The sequence below is a fragment of the Muntiacus reevesi genome, chromosome 9 (assembly GCF_963930625.1).
Source record: "Muntiacus reevesi chromosome 9, mMunRee1.1, whole genome shotgun sequence".
NCBI lineage: Eukaryota > Metazoa > Chordata > Mammalia > Artiodactyla > Cervidae > Muntiacus > Muntiacus reevesi.
The window spans coordinates 88,600,816-88,617,341 of record NC_089257.1 but is presented as its reverse complement, the minus strand read 5'-3'; the positions used below and the strand labels follow the sequence as shown (position 1 = coordinate 88,617,341).

Below are 16,526 nucleotides of genomic sequence, written 5' to 3'. Positions count from 1 at the left end.
CTGCTGGGAGCAGTTGCCTAACTCAACCCCCATGTGAGTAGAAGCTGTCCCGGGTCCTCTGGCTCGGGGAACCAGCATGTCTCAGGCAGAAATTCACCAGTATGTGTTGAGCTGGAAGTTGCCTTTTTGTTTTCTCTAATGGAGCCAAGAGGCTGGACAGAGTTGTGTGGGAACTCAAGCGACCTCGGGCTTCTCCAGGAACTTGTTTCTGGCATGTGAAGTTCATCATGTGTGAGGACAGACTCTTTTCCAGGCTCTCTTCCCGGGTGCTCTGCCAGCCTCCTCAGCAGACAGAGCCCCTCTCCCCCACCCCTTCCCCGCCTCCTCCTCTAAGTCATCGTCATAATGGGCTCCACGGACGCCAGGTCTGTCCTCCCAGACTGCAGCTGGGAGGACGGCAGGAGGCTGTTGGCTGGAGGAGCCCTGCGGCCGCTGCTCTTCTCCGCCCAGGCCACCCTGAGGGAGTGCACTGGGGAGGGCAGCTGTCCCTCGTGAGGCTTGGGCGACCTCTGGCACATGCGCAGCAGCGCCTTCAGCTCGACCCTGAAGTTCTCGTTGAGCCAGCAGTAGATGAAGGGGTTGTAGCAGGTACTGCTCATGGCAAACCAGTGGAAGGCAAAGTAGAGGGCGTTGTTGGTGCGGATGACCTTGCTGGACAGCAGGAGGACGTAGCAGTTGAGGGGGAACCAGCAGAGGGCAAAGAGGACCACCACCAGCATCAGCATCTTAATGGTCTTCTTCTTCTTGCGCCGCAGGGCCAGGTACTGCTTCGTGGTCACGTCGCCAATGGTGTTGCACAACCACAGCTTCTTGGCCACACGGGCGTAGGCCACAGAGATGATGAGGAGGGGGAGAATGTAAAGCAGGATGAAAGTGGCCAAGTCCAGGTACTTCCAGAAGAGATCGGCTGGCTCAGGGAAGTCTGGTAGGCACAGGGAGCGGACGATGTCCTCACTGGGGACAGGGGGGAAAGAAGGAGAATGTGCAGTTACTGTGGAAAAGCCCCATCCCAGGAACACTGGCCTCTCTCTTCCCTGGGTTCCTGGTACATCCATCCATTTAAGCATAGATGATGAGCAGCCTGGTTATCTGACTACATTTTCAGCATTCCCACTAGGCTGGGAGTTCTATAAAGGTAAGAATAACACCTAAATGTCCAATGACAAATGAATGGATAAAGAAGATATGGTACACATATATGATTGAATCCTACTCAGAAAATGAAATAATGTCATTTGCAGCACGAATGGACTTAGAGGTTATCATGTTTAATGAAGTAAGCCAGACAGAGAAAGACAAATATCATATGATATTGCTTATATGTGGAATCTAAAAAAAGATACAATTTTTTTTAATGTTAAAAATGACACGAATGAACTTATATACAAAACAGAAACAGACCCACAGACATAGAAGACAAACATGGTTTCCAAAGGGGAAAGGTCAGGGGGGAGGGATAAATTTGGAGTTTGAGATTCAGTTCAGTTCAGTTCTGTCACTCAGTTGTGTCCGACTCTTTGCAACCCCATGGACTGCAGCACACCAGGCATCCCTATCCATCACCAACTCTTGGAGTCTACTCAAACTCATCTCCATTGAGTCGGTCCATCTCATCCTCTGTCATCCCCTTCTCCTCCCACATTCAATCTTTTCCAGCATCAGGGTCTTCTCAAATAAGTCAGCTCTTCGCATCAGGTGGTGAAAGCATTGGAGTTTCAGCTTCAGCATCGGACCTTCCAATGAATATTCATGACTGATGAATATTAACTTGTAAATTATTAATATTTGACTGATGAGATTAACATATAAAAACTATAATATATAAAATTGATAACAAGGACCTACTGTATAGCATCTCAAACTATACTCAACATTTTGTAATAACTTATAAGAGAAAAAAGTCTGCTATACACTTGAAACTAACACTGCAAATCAACTATACTTCAATTTTTTTTTTAGTTCTACCAGTTTATTGCTACCAACCCATTTCCCTCCACCCTCGTGCACACATGCTCAGTCATGTAACCCCATGGACTGCAGTCCGCCAGGCTCCTCTGTCCATGGACTTTTCCAGGCAAGAATACTGGAGTGGGTTGCCATTTCCTTCTCCTACTTCAATTTTTAAGAAAGAGAAATACACCTAGATTACTCTGTGTGTTTACTTTGTATTGTTCCTAGCCCAGAATAGAGGCCAAATAAATATTTGTTCAATAAATAAATGCACTGATGTTCCTAGTCTTAGAATTAACTCATCCTGGGAGCACAATGGATTCGGGAAATCTTGGAATTTCTGTTGCACAACCTACTTTCATTCCAGAGGGATTCAAGGAATGGAGGGAAAAATAATGAGTCTTGAGAATGTGAGCGACAATGTTGGAACTCATACACCTTTAGCCACTCAGACAAAGATACTTATTTTCTATGGAATGTACCTGGTCCTCTCCAAATTCTTTAAGGACACTTATGTGTACTGGAAAACCTGGAGCTGGTGGATGAAGAACATGCAGATTATGATCTGCTGAACAAAGCAGCAGGGAGTTCCCTCAGGACTTCCTTCCAATTTTGGGGAAGCAAAAATCCCAGGGCCATTTTGATTGAAGGCGCAGTTTTAATACATTCACACAAAGAAAGTCACAAGACTATTACTTACATCCCAGCTGGGGGTGCTGTGAGCCGGGAGAAGTGCCATCCGTACTCCCAGGTGCCCAATGGGCAAGAGAGACAGAGCAGGGCAGCAAGCACCTGTTACAAGCTGGTTGGGTGGAGGTCACAAATTTTTCACAGGCTCAACTCTGAATGAACATTTTAAAAGATGCTCTGAAAAAAGCAAGGCAGGAACTTGTGGCAGGAAACCTAAGCTCGAGTCTTTATTTAAATGTCCAGACTTTTGATGCCAGCAGGGTTTTCATCCTGTAAAATCTCTAAGCAGCAACTCAAAATTGCTACTTTCTCATCATATCATGTAGCTTGCTGATCTTGTAATAAGAGTACATAAGGTGGCTGTCACTAGTGAAACAAAGAAACACTCTTTGCTTTTGTTATCAGAAAAAAGAAACAGCGCTCCACATGTGAAGGCAGATGGGGAAGCCGAGTGCTCAGTAGGGGTGGGTACGTGATTCACTGGGTATCCTTGAATTCAGGCACGGATTCTTCATAAATTAGTTCAAGTTGGCCGTCTGAGCGTGTTCTCTGGAGCCCGCCTACCTCACAGGAGTGTGTGTAAATGTATGTTTCAGGTGAGGCAGCACACGGGAAGACCCACCAGCAGGGCACCCCTCGCTGGTCTGAGGCACTGGGCCCCAGCTCCTGCCCACCCCACAGACACAGCTGGTACCCAAGACTTCCAGGAGCCTAGGACCACCCCAAGGCCACTGAAGACACTTTCCCCAGACTCACCAAGAGCTAGAAGTGGCTAGGAGTTTCCCAGGATATGAGAGCGCAGCTCCCTCGCCTCCAAGCCGCAGACGCAGCTGCAGTCTGCCCCGGAGCGCCCCCTGCAGGCCACGCCCTCCCTCCGTCTCTCCCCATTTGCCGTCCTGCTTCTCCACCCCAGCATCTACCACCCCTGGGAGCACTTCACTTATTTATTTTTTTTTAAAGGTGATTTTTAAAAAAATTTTAAGTACGTAGAAATCTATTTGTATTTTAAAAATTAATTATTCTATTGTTGCTGCACTGGGTCTTTGTTGCTGCGCATGGGCTTTCTCTAGATGCAGCGAGCATCGATGTGCAGGTTTCTCTCTTACTACGATGTGCAGGTTTCTCATGGTAGGGGCCTCTCTTGTTGCCGAGCCTGGGCTCTGGGCACACAGGCTTTAGCAGTTGTGGCACACGGGCTTAGCTGCTGTACGGCATGTGGAATCTTCCCAGACCTGGGATCGAACTTGTGACCCCTGCACTGGTGGGTGGATTCTTATCAACTGTACCACCAGGGAAATCCAGCACTTCATTTATTTATTCAGCTGTGTCAGGTCTTAGCTGAAGCATGCAGGCTATCTAGTTGTGGAGAGCAGGCTCAGTAGTTGCAGTATGGGCTTAGTTGCTCCTCGGCACATGGCCTCTTAGTTCCCCAACCAGGGATCGAATCCACGTCCCCTGCATTGGAAGGAGAATTCTTAACCACTGGACCACCAGGGAAGTCCCCTGGGAGCACTTTCTTAAAAATCATGGACACATGCATCATCCTTTATCTCAGGATCTGTTTCTATAGAACTTCAGCTAAAACAACTATGAACTGATAAAGATCACTCTGTTCATTCTTTCATTCAGCAAATATGTACTGAGAGCTTGTGATATGGAGACAGTCATTTAGATGCTAGGGACAGCAAGATGACAAAATCAGAAATGGAGCCAGCTCCCCCCAACCTCACAGGCTAGCAGGGGAGGTCACCTTTAACGAGCTAGCAACACACACAAGTATTTAAATTTCAAGACACTGGTGCTTTCCTTTCTATAAGAGCACAAGACAAAGCATATGATAAATGAGAGGTAAGTGCGGGGACAGCATCCTGCCTGAGACACTTAGACATATACAGGTTTGTTTGTAGGTTGGTGCAAGAGAACTTAAACCTCATCATTTTAAACAGGGACTAGGTGATTCTGAATTTCAGTGTGGGTGAGTATATGTCCCCAGTGGCAGAAGCTGATTGCTATTGCCTTGACCTTGCAAACAAAGGGACAGAGAATAACAAGGAAGAGCTGTAAAGTGTTTAGAAGAAAGGATGAGAAAAAAAAAAGCAAAAAAAAAAAAAAATTGCAGAGGATAGGCAGAAGCCTGGAAGCAACAGGATGGGAAGGAAGCAGAGAGACCAGCTTGGCACAGCAGGTGCTAGTAACTGAGATTCAGAGGAGGCTCAAGTTTCCATCTGTCAAGGTCCTCCAGGCCCCCAGGCCTACTAGTCCACCTCACCTGTACTTGAAGGTAAATAATTTCTGGCAGATAGCGTGTGGGAGTGAAAAGAACGTTGCCATGGTCCAGATGACTGCGATGTAGATGACACCTTTTGTGATTGAGATCCGGGGTTTTAACGGATGCATGATGACCTGGAAAACACGCAAAATTGGGCATCACTGGCAGAAGACAGCTTGAAGCAAATGAGAAATTCAAATGATGTGGCTCACTTGTCACAACGAGGCAGGTAGGTACTACTTACAAAATCAAGTGCCCCTTAATTCATTGTAGAGTCCCTGAGTTAGACCACCCCACTGCCCAAGCTCTGGGGGTAGAAAGAGGATGCCATCTGGGCTCAGAGACTTCAGGCAGTTCAAATGGCTCTTGCAGGTAGGTCATGCCTGACTGAAGCAGGATGCAGTGAGAAGGTCAGGGAAGAGTGAAGGGGTGGTCTGTCCCCACGACACCCACAGTGGGGCTGGCAGAGGGGCAGCCACGGTCAGCCTCCACCTCAGGACCTCATCCCATCTGCCCAGATCCTTTAGGTTATGACAGGCTCCGAGGGGTCAGAAGGTGACACACACAGGGTGAAACCCTCATCACTTACTGTGGGAAGCTGCATCGACCTTTATTTGGGGGTCACCGCTGTTTCTGAAAATCGTTTCTACTGGGCTGGCCAAAAAATTCATTCGGTTTTAAGTACTAATAAAAGACACATTTTTCATTTTCACCAAGAATTATGTTGAACAACATACTCACTAACCGAACGAACTATTTGGCCAATCCAATTAAATTGCAGTGGGGCCCAGCTTTCCCAAGCCCCAAATAAAACCAGCGCTAGAAGCTTTGGGCTGAAAAGCATCTTAGAACCGATTGCTACTATATGCCAATCAATTCTCCTAAAAGGTTTAAATAAGGACTTGGGAATTTCACAGCAGCCTCATTTTCAGGTTAGAATCAGTTTTTCTTTTTATTAAATTGAAATATAGTTGATGTATAATATTATATAAATTGTAAGTATACAATATAGTGATTCACAATTTTAAAGGTTATACTCCGCTTATAGTTACTGTAAAATATGGGCCATATTCCCTGTGTTGTACAATATATCCTTGTAGCTTATTTTATACCTGTAGTGTGTACCTCTTAATCTTCTACCCAGATATTGCTCTTCCTCCTTCCCTCTTCCCACTGGTAACCACTAGCTTGTTCTCTATGTTTGAGGGTCTGCTTCTTTTTTTGTTATGTTCACTAGTTTGCTGTGTTACTTTAGATTCCAATATAAGTAATATCATGCAGTATTTGTCTTTCTCCATCTTGTTTATTTCACTTAGCATAATACCCTTCAAATCCATCCATATTGCTGCAAACAGCAAACTTTCATTCTTTTTTATGGCTGAGTAGTATTCCAATATATATATATATACACACACACACACACACACATACATCTTCTGTTGATGGACACCCAGGTGGCTAGGTTAGAATCATTATCTCTTGAAAAAGATGTTTGGGGTGAGTAGGGTCAGGAGGAGAGGTCATAAAGAGCTGCCACCACCTCAGGATGCCATCCCAGGACACACTGGACCTTCTACTGTGTTCTTCCACAGTCTTCTCCCAGTCTTTTAAGGTTTATCGGAGGAATGGACTAGGCTTCAGAAGCTGCCCAGCACATCTCCATTCTGAACTCTGCCATCCTTGCCTCTCACACTCTTTCATGGCTCAGGTCAATAAAGGGAGTGGAAGCCTGGGTCAGAGGCCCTGGACGCTCTAAGAACCTGTAGGCTCTGGGACAGGATCCCATGTGTGGGTATATGTCACAGTAGTGTGGCCAGTGTGTGCAAGACTTCCCCCTGTTCTTCAGACCCACGTTTGGTCCAAGGGTGGACCCTCAGTTAGCTGTGTTAAGTGAAGTAGGTATCACCCAAGTAAAGGTGAGGTGATCCAGAGTCCTTCTTGTTGAATTAGGGCAGAAGGTTAAGAAAAGGCAGGAAATATTTGCATGCAACATTTAGATACTTTGCACCAAAACAACTTAACATAAATACCAAAGGGACAGTGTGCATGTGTGCTAAGTTGCTTTAGTCGTGTCCAACTCTTTGTGACTTTATAGACTGTAGCCTGCCAGACTCCTCTGTCCATGGGATTTTAGGTAAGAATACTGGAGTGAGTTGCCATGCCTTCCTCCAGGGGATCTTCCCAAATCAGGGATGGAACCCAAGTCTCCTGTATTGCACACAGATTCTTTTTTTTTTTTTTTTGCACACAGATTCTTTACCTGCTGAGCCACTGAGGATTCTCCCTGATGAGTCTGTACCTTAGAAGCTTCCTATCTCTTGGTTGTTGTTGTAACTCTTGGAGCTCCTTAGAATTAAATTTCTCTCTCTTTTTGTCCTGACTGTCCTTATGATACTGGCCTGCAGGTGCCCCTGTGTCTTCTCAGAGCAAACTAACGATCTTCTAGAAATCTGAGCATGAGCCTGCAGCCAGCTTCATGCCTCAAGGCTGTTTCCTCCCTTCATCAGTCACCAGGCATATGGTGGTGTGCAAGCGATGATGCCCTTCCCTGAACCTGTGATCAGTGACTCTGCACAGACCCAAGTGTATAACCAAGGTTCACTGAATCAGCATATACCAGGCATCTGCTTGGAACCACCCTCCTCCATGACGGGCGCTGTCAGGTCGTTTTTGGCTCCCTTCACCATAGCCTCCCATGTGCGTCTGAAGGGGCAGGACAGTAAGCAGGGCCTCAACACCCTGCTGGACACTGCACCTGCATGCTTCCCTGTCCGCAAGCCCAGGTGTACCTCCTCTACAGCCAGGCCCAGGGATATCCACCTCATCTGCCAGCCAGCAGCCTTGCCTCTGACCTGCAATTATCTGCCACTCTCTTTTCATTTGTCATTTTCCAGATTTGCCTTCCTAACCGCCCCCCACACCCCCCCACACCGAAAACAAGCTCAGTCATTTCTGATGCACAGTATGCCAGCAGGGAGTCTTCACTGGAATAACAAATGGGGAGTAATGTTTTGCAGCCCCTAGCACAAAGGACTTAATATGCCTAATTTAGTGCTCATATTGAGCAGAAAGAAGACAAATAGGCTCTTTGCAAAATGGACTCGGGGACTGCACTGGCAGTCCAGTGGTTAAGACTTCGCCTTCCAATGCAGGGGGTGTGGATTCAATCCTGGGTCACAAGGCTAAGTTCCCACAAACCTCGCGGCCAAAAAGCCAAAACATAAAATGGAAGCGATATTGTAACAGATTCAATAAAGACTTTAAAGATGGTCCACATCAGAAACAGTCTTTAAAAATAAACGGGCTGAAGCACTGTCCTGAGCGCCCTGGTAAGCAACGCCAGGGAGGGCAGGGCAGGGCACGGGTGGAGCCCTCACCTGGTGGCGGTCCACAGCGATGGCCGTCAGCGTCAGGGCGGAGACGTGCAGGGAGCAGTACTGCGCGAAGCGGCTGACGTGGCACATGCCTTTCCCAAACACCCACGTGCTGTTCACAAAGCGGACCTGCAGAGGAACCCACGGCGTCAGGAGTAGGTTCTGACCCCTGACCCCCCTCCCTGTGTCTCCGGGCAGCGTCCCACAGGAGGCCTCTCCCCGCCTCGCTCCACTCTGCACTGCCGAACTGAGGGTCTCACAAGCTTTTCTCCAGCACAACTCATTCTCCATCACCCAATTCAACAGACTGATCCTGCACTGGGGCCGGGCCCTGCTAGGTGCCAGGATAGAGTGCAAAGGACATGGGTTCTGGAGTCAGATTTCCCGCCTCTAATGTTTTCTAGCTGTGTGACCTTGGGCAAGGTAGGTAATGTATCCGAACATCAGTTTCCTCATTTGCAAAAAAAAAAAGGGGGGGGGGGGCTCAAAAATCTCTTTTGTTGTTCTGTTGCTCAGTCATTTCCAACTCTTTGTGACCCCGTGAACTGCAGCAAACTCCAGTCTTCCCTGTCCTTCACTGTCTCCTGGAGCCTGCTCAAACTCATGACCATTGAGTCGGTGATGCCATTCAACCAATTTATCCTCTGTCTTCCCCTTCTCCTTCTGCCCTCAATCTTTCCCAGCATCAGGGTCTTTTCTAATGAGTCTATCTGTATCTTATTGTAAGGATTAGCTTTTTTTTAAATTTTTTATTTTTAGAGAAAGACTACAGCACATGGAATACAATATCTGGCAGATTGCTAGAAAGATATGATTAGAAATAAATAGGAGCTATTTTTATGATAATAACCAAATTCATTTTTGGCTCCTATGAGTTCAGATTCACAGAGGAGACACGTCGACAGAGTCACAACATAGCGTGTGGGCTGTGCCCCGGAATGTTGACTAAGCAGGCCTTGAGACACGTCATCTGAGAAGGAGACCCAGGGATCTGCAGATGTGAGAGCAGGGGCTGGAGTCTGGGCAGAAAGAGGAGACCAGCTCTCAGGGTGTGTGGGGCCCGGGGAGCAGGAGGGGCTTCAACCCACATCTTCCATAGCTCTTTGCTCACTCAGCGCCTGAGCTCCTGTGAGTGATGCTCCACACCCAAGAGGGATCAGGCATTGATTCTGATCAAGGAGCTCCCAACTTGGGAAGAGGAGGTCTCAGGTATCTCAGATGCAAGATAGAAAATAGTCAATGCCCTATGGCAGAGATACCCAACCATTTTGGCACCAGGGGCCAGTTTCATGGAAGATAAATCATGTGGGGGTGAGGGTTTCGGGATGATTCAAGTGCAGTAGGACATGTGCGCCAAGGGGAATCTAATGCTGCCTTGATGGACAGGAGGAGGTACTCAGGCAGTAACAAGTGAAGGGTACAGGTAAACACAGAGCTTCGCTCACTTGCCCATCGCTCATCACCTGCCTTGGGCAAGGCACTTAGGCCCAGTGAGCCTCACTTTCCTGGGCTAACCCTTGTTCACATGATTGTTATAAAAATCAAGTACCTGTAAAGCGGAGAGCACGAGTAAACCAGATACAACAGTGCCTGGTACATAGCAAGTACTTAACTACTAGCTGCCATTATTATAAGATACGAGACATTTGAGATGAGCTTTACAGAATGGGCTTCCCTGGTGGCCCAGATGGTAAAGAATCTACCTGCAGTGCAGGAAACTCAAGTTCAATCCCCTGGAGAAGGGAATGGCAACCCACTCCAGTATTCTTGCCTGGAGAATTCCATGGACAAGGAGCCTGGAGGGCTATAGCTCATGGGTTCTCAAAGAGTCAGACACAACTGAGCGACTAACACTTTACAGAATAAGTAGGATTTGCCCATGTGCAGGTAAGAACAATGAGCTTGGCACAAAGTCTCAGGAGCTGTTTGGGGGACAAGGGTTGGAATGATTTGACTAGAGCATGTGCATGAGAAACACGGGGGACAAGTCTGACCCGATCATGAACCTGGTACACAAACTATGGACACTATTCTCTCTGGAATAGGCAGGTAGGAGCTCCATGGGGATGTGAGCAGCCCATTGACACTACTCAGCAGGAAACCCTCAGGTACCCCCACTTCTCACCTCCCACAGTCAATGTAGAACCAAAGCCAAGCAGTGCTGCTTGAAGGGTTTCCTAGTCCACTCCCTCCTCTTCAGTCCCAAGGCCACGGCCTGCTTGGAGCCCCCTTATCTCTCACCTGGACTATCACAGCCTCCAGTCAGCTTTCTAGTCCTCCAGTCTGTCCCCCTGTAATTCAGCCTTCACACTGCTGACAGCGCCTTCTTAACCAAAAGTCAGATTCTGTCACCTTCCTGCTTAGAATCATCAACGGCCTTCAAGACAGAGCCAGATAGCCTCCGAGCATCCAGGCCACGCATAGCCGGCCCACCTTTCCCTGGCTGCCTCTGCTTCTTCCTGCCCCGCGGCTCCTCCATGGTGCTTCCTGCCCCAACGCCGCAGCTGCAGTGAGCGCTCAACACAACACGAACCTGGACACCCCCGCCTTTGTCCTCTCCAGTCTCTGCCTGTGCTGAACATTCATCTCAGCCTGAGAAATTCCTACTCATCCTAGCCCCTCTGAAATGTTGTGTTTTTTGAGAAGTCTCCTTTGACCCATCCATGGGACTCTGGCAGATCAAAATAAAGGACTGACTCCTGGCTCCACCACACTCTATGCCCACCTTTGCCACAGTAATTGTGAGTAATTGTTTGCTTTTCTCTCATCAACCAGCGCTGGTTTTCATGCTGACATAGTATGTAAAGTGGACAGGAAGGGAGAACAGGGAGGAGGGATATTGATATCAACTAGTCCAAAGACAGGACATCTTACCCATCGAGGAGCCTGGCTGAGGTTTAGAAGACCCTCCCCTCAACCCTTTGACTCACCCTGATTGCCAGCTCCTCAGAAGCTCTGATAGGGAATTGGACTGGAGTGGTTGCATGGGTCAGGTTGAAGGCCAAGCTGGTTTGGATCAACCTGGAGCAGGGGCTGGGTCCTCAGAGCCTTGACACCCCCTCTTTTGCAGGCAATCCTCCAGGTAGGGGCTCTCAGCTCCGAACTGCAGCCTGGCCTCCCCTCCCCACCCTCCACCCTGTGTACAGACCCAGCCATTCACCCTGCTCTGGGCAGCAGCAGAGGGCTGTGCTCCAGGGCTTCTATCCTGGGTGGCCTACCCCACCACCCGGGACTACAAATGGTCAAGTCAGAAGCCAAGGGGGAGCCAAGAGGAGCCAGAGATGCACTTCCTGTGCTTTACGGCAGTCGGTGGGGAGTAGATGCGTGTGTTTACATTGTAGGGGGAAGTATCTGGAAGTCTCTTTGCCCCTGAGGAATCCAGTAGATGTAGGCAGAAAGGAGAGTAGGGAAAGTGGTTGAGAGCAGTTGTCCAAGAGGTCCCACCCCCTACCCCCAATTAAGTGGCTTCTGGACAGACCTCCGGCCGTACCTGAGTCAGAGGACCAAATTCTCATGCTGGCTCTGCCAGTTACCAGCCAAGTGACCTGGACAAGCGACTGACACCTCTCTGTGCCACAATTTTCTCATCTGCTAAATGAGAGTGATGCTCTCATAAGCAAAAACAAGAGAGAGGACACAGTTTTTAAATGTAAGGTTTGAAAGGATGTTCACACACATGTATAAGCTTGTGGGAATTCACCTTCTTTCTGCTTGTCTGTTATTTCTGGTTGAGTGTGTGTGGTGTGTGTAAGAAAGAGAGAGAAAGACATATGAACAGATAGGGTTTGGTAATAACTCAAGTATCAATAAGGTTGTTCATAAATTGGAAAAAAGCCTAACTCATGCTGCAGAAATAGAAGGAGTTCCTGTCATGATGACTGCTTGGTCATAGTTCTTCCAGTTTTGATCATCCATGAGCACCGCAATCCCAAGACATGGAAGAAGAGTAGTGACACCACCACTCAGCAGTCGGGGCTCAGTGGAAGTTGGGGAAGAGAGGCGGGGCAGGGGGCTCTCCCTCTATCCGTGTGCAAGTGCCCCCAGGCCGCCCCTACCCTGGGGCCCAAGCCCACCTCACCCACCCACATGTCCTCCACCACACAGACTTCATACACAACCTCACTGGCAAACCACAGAAGGGAAATGCAATTTAACTAAGTGGTCTAGGAAAATGCACCCAAGGTTCCATTAACAAATAGCAACTGTTTCATATTTCATCCTGGCTTCAAGCAGCATCCCATGGCGGGGGGCATTTAATGGCATTTAATGGGCTATATTTAATGGGGGTGGGGTGACCTAACAATCTACACTGGCATTTCAAGGGGCTTTGATTTACTGCTCCATCATCATGCAGACTCTAGCTCAGTGACATTACACAGGAAATGGTCATTGACTCACACCTGGCTCCTGACCCTCAAATCATTGATCCCAGTGCCATGAGCTGCAGAATCTCTGGCTTAGAAGGTGATGAGAGAGAGACAGAGCACAAAAAGACAATACTACAGAGAGATAGACAAGAAGTGTCAAGGATAAGCATGAGGAGAGAGATAGTGACAGACAAACAGAAGCAGAGAGAGTCACAGACAAGAAATAAATAGATGAAGACACAGAGAACCAGAGACAGAGGACAGAGACAGGCGCTGGAGAGACAGACAGGCAGAAAGACAAACGCGGAATGACAGCATCAGAAACAGACACACCAAGAGACGAAACGGCAGGGCAGAGCGATGAGAGATGAGTCGACCAGAGAGAGACTAAGAAAGATGAAGCAGGAAGACAGGCAGAGAGGGGAACAGACGGGAAAAGGGATAACTCGGGCGGCGAAAGGGAAGGGACCCAGGGTGACAGAGCCCAGCCCTCGGCCTCACCAAAGTGAAGGGAGTGTTGAGGAGCGTGATCATGATGTCGGCAACAGCCAAGTTGACGATGAAGAGGCTGGTGGCCGAGTGCATCCGCTGGTTCTTGAAGATGACATGACAGACCAGAACGTTGCCGAAGAGCGAGAAGACGATGATGAAAGAGTAAGCCACGATAAGCAGGGCTTTCACCGTGGGGTTCTGGGACTCGGCCCCATAGCGCCTCCGGCCCACGAAGTTTTGCCAGTCAGAAAAGGTATAGTTGTTCCAGAAGAAATGCGAGGCATTGGGGCCCGCTAGGGCCGCCCCGGGGCTCCGCTCGTCCGCGGCCCGCACCGCCGGGAGCAGGCAGAGTAGCACCCAGCCAGGGGTCATCTTTGCCGGAGCCCCGCGCCCGGGACGCCCCGCGGGCCGCGTACGTGCTCTCGGGCACGGGGAGAGGAGCGCGCGGGCAGTGCGCCCCGGGACCCCGGGCGTCGCCGCGCCCGGCGGGTGGCCGCTCCCCGCCTGACTCCCGCCCGCGATCGCGCGCTCCGGGCCGCCCGCGCCACTTTCGTGTCTCCGCTGCGCCCTCCGGCTGCGGGAGAGCTAGCGCCTCTGCAGATCGCGCGGCGCGGCGTCTCTCCGGGCGACGGTGACGCGCACCGGCTCGGCGAGCTCCTCTCCACCCCCGGCCCCAGCCCGCTCTCGCTCTAGAAATAAAACTCCAGTTGGGCTTCAGGGCTGTTTCGCTAAAGACTCGTATCCGCCTGCCTTCTGCTTAAGCCTAGCCGTCCGAAAGGGAGCGGGAGGTATATGCGCGGGGCAGTTGGGGTTTCGGAGGGCGCGCGGCAGCGACTAGGTGTGCCCGCTCCAGGCAGCACCTAGTTCTGTGCTGGGGCTGCTCTGATCTTGTCTGTCAGTCTTCGCAGGTTTCAGGCTGAGGTGGGTCCCTGGGCCCTGGCCGTTCTGGCGCAAAGTGAACAATGATATCGATGTAGACTTTCTCCAAGCGTCTTCAGTGACCGAACTTCAGATGTCCTCGGAGGCTGGGCAGCCTTCACTTTCTTCCCTTCACTGAGACTTAAGCGGTGGTACCGGCTTGTTTTTCAAGGAAACACTTCAGAGCAGTTCCCCTGGTGTGATCCAGGAATCAAAGGAGGTAAACAGCTCTGTGCCCATTTCTTGGGTAACTGAGTTTTCTGCCATGGACGTTTCTGAAGCTGTATCTGTAAGGGCTGTTATCCATCTTGTTTTCTGTTCCCACCTACTTCTCCGTGAAATCTTGGTATTTTTCTCACCTGGTCTTTCACACGCACACACCCACCCACCCAAGTCTTTCCCAGTCACTCCTGCCCTGCCATCCATTCCATCCAATCCTGTTGAATCAGAGTCAAATCCTAGCTTTGTCACGTCCTAGCTCTGAAATCCTAAGCAAGTTGTTTCACTTTTCTGGCCTTGGTGGAAAGCTTTCCTTTTCCTGTATGTGGAGTTTTCAGTCCTATGGAGCTATCCCGCCACATTGCTCTGGGCCCTGTATACAGTAATTGGTTGACTACTTGTAACTGCCCCCTCATTTGTTCTATTGGCAAAACCCAAGCAGACATTTTTTTTTTTTTTTTGTAATGGCACCCTGCTGAGCTGTGCGCTTAGGTCTCCCTCAAATGACTCAAGCCCAGGTCCCTTCTGAGATATCCCTTTCCTTCAGGAGAAATCCTTTGTCTCACCCAATCCCTGGAGAGCAGACCCCTCCCACACAAGTCCTCTTTTCTCACTGAGGGAAAACCTAGCCACCTCTCACTTTGGAAATTTTCCAGGAAAGTTGGACATGAGCTTCTGTACCCCCTTGAGCTCGAGGGACACAGGTCAATAAGCAATTAGAAAATAGTTTGATGAAGTGTCACCAGAGTAAAGTACGAGGTGCCCTGACCTACATGAGAGGAAATCAGGAAAGTCTTCTCAGAGAACGTGACACTTCAACTCAGTCCCAAGGGACCAACAAGAGACATTAGGTCACAGAAGAGGCAGAGGAAAGAAGATGAATTCCATAAGGAGGGAGTCTCTGTGTGGCACATGCATAGACACGGAGATGACTATGAGTCTGACTTATTCAGCTGCAGGAGCCGGAATCATTTGAGTGTTATGCAAAGAGATGTGGACTGAAGAAAAACGTACAACTTAGAAAATGCCAGTTATGTTTTATTCAGAGACCTTATTGAAGACTATAGCCTGGGATACAGCCTCTCAGATAGCTCTGAGAATCTGTTCCAAAGAGGTAAGGGAAGAGCCAAGATATATAGGTAGTGGTAGTGTTGCATGCTCAGTCATATCTAACTCTTTGCAACCCCATGGACTGTAGCCCTCCAGACTTCTCTGTCCATGGGATTCTCCAGGCAAGATTACTGGAGTGGGTTGCCATTCCCTTCTCCAGGGGATCTTCCCAACTTAGGGATTGAAACTGCATCTCCTGAATCTCCTGCATTGCAGGTGGATTGTTTACCATTGAGCCACCTGGGAAGCCCAGGATACATAGTAGCTTCTGTTTAAATGAAAACAAATCATCTAGTTGTCAAATATCAAAAGATGATTGCTAAACAAGAAAACAGACATCTCAAGTTAATGAGTTTCATGCTCTTCTATGTGTGGGAAGATGCAAGAGTCTGGGCTCGTTGAAATCATTCCTTTGACACACATCTAGGGCCAGTATCCTCTTCTCCATTCTGAATGTTCCTTAGTGGCTGATGGCTTGATGGCAAACAACAGTCTTTCTTTGCTGAAATGGCAGGCAACATTTTTTTTTTTTTTTTTTTTTTCTGAAGAGTTGAGTGGAAAGAGAGGACTGGAGAAGTAGGCAGGGAGACAGACAAAAAGGGTCCCATCAGTTTTGAAATCCTCATAAAGATCTGAGTGATTTCCAGAGAGCAACAGGAATTCACAGAATGGCTGCAAGTAGAGACTGATAAGATCAGATTTGCATTTTAGAAAGAACACTCTGGCAACTGGAAAATAGAGAGGGAAAGCTTTTCAAGTGATTCAGGAGCAGACTGGAGACCTGGATCCTGGTGCCAGCAAGGTGGGGCTCAGGGTTGACAGAGACTTGAGGGGGGGAAGCAAGGATGATTGCCAAATTCTTGGTCAAATATAAGAAACACAAAAGATCCTCCTTGAACCTTAGTCCCCTCCCAAAGCTTTTAGCCTAACTTTCTCCATTATTTTATCAAAAGTTCAAAGAGGTGCACTCTTATTTCCAGTTCATCACCTTACATTCACTTGGTAAACAACTATGTCTGGGAGCAGAAGGTGACATACAGATGTTCTTTGATTCTGCTGATGGTCCTGGTGGGTCTCATGGAGTCATGTCATTGGAATAGGGGATTATGTGACTGATCCTAGAAGAGACATGGGTGC

At 48.7% G+C, this 16,526-nt stretch overlaps 1 protein-coding gene across 2 annotated transcripts; it reads right to left on the bottom strand.

Annotated features, from left to right (window-relative positions):
* Positions 1–329: 329 nt before the first annotated feature.
* On the bottom strand, positions 330–13,681 carry GPR83 (G protein-coupled receptor 83). Of its 2 annotated transcripts, XM_065944512.1 has the most exons (4): positions 13,152–13,681; positions 8,287–8,412; positions 4,910–5,043; positions 330–954 (listed from the first exon to the last, which is right to left on the bottom strand). In XM_065944512.1, exons 1-4 carry the CDS (start codon positions 13,512–13,514, stop codon positions 330–332), a joined length of 1,248 nt encoding a protein of 415 aa, XP_065800584.1. In that variant the 5' UTR covers positions 13,515–13,681. The 2 variants fall into 2 exon arrangements, with proteins under 2 accessions (XP_065800584.1, XP_065800585.1); XM_065944513.1 differs by lacking the exon at positions 8,287–8,412.
* Positions 13,682–16,526: the final 2,845 nt, after the last annotated feature.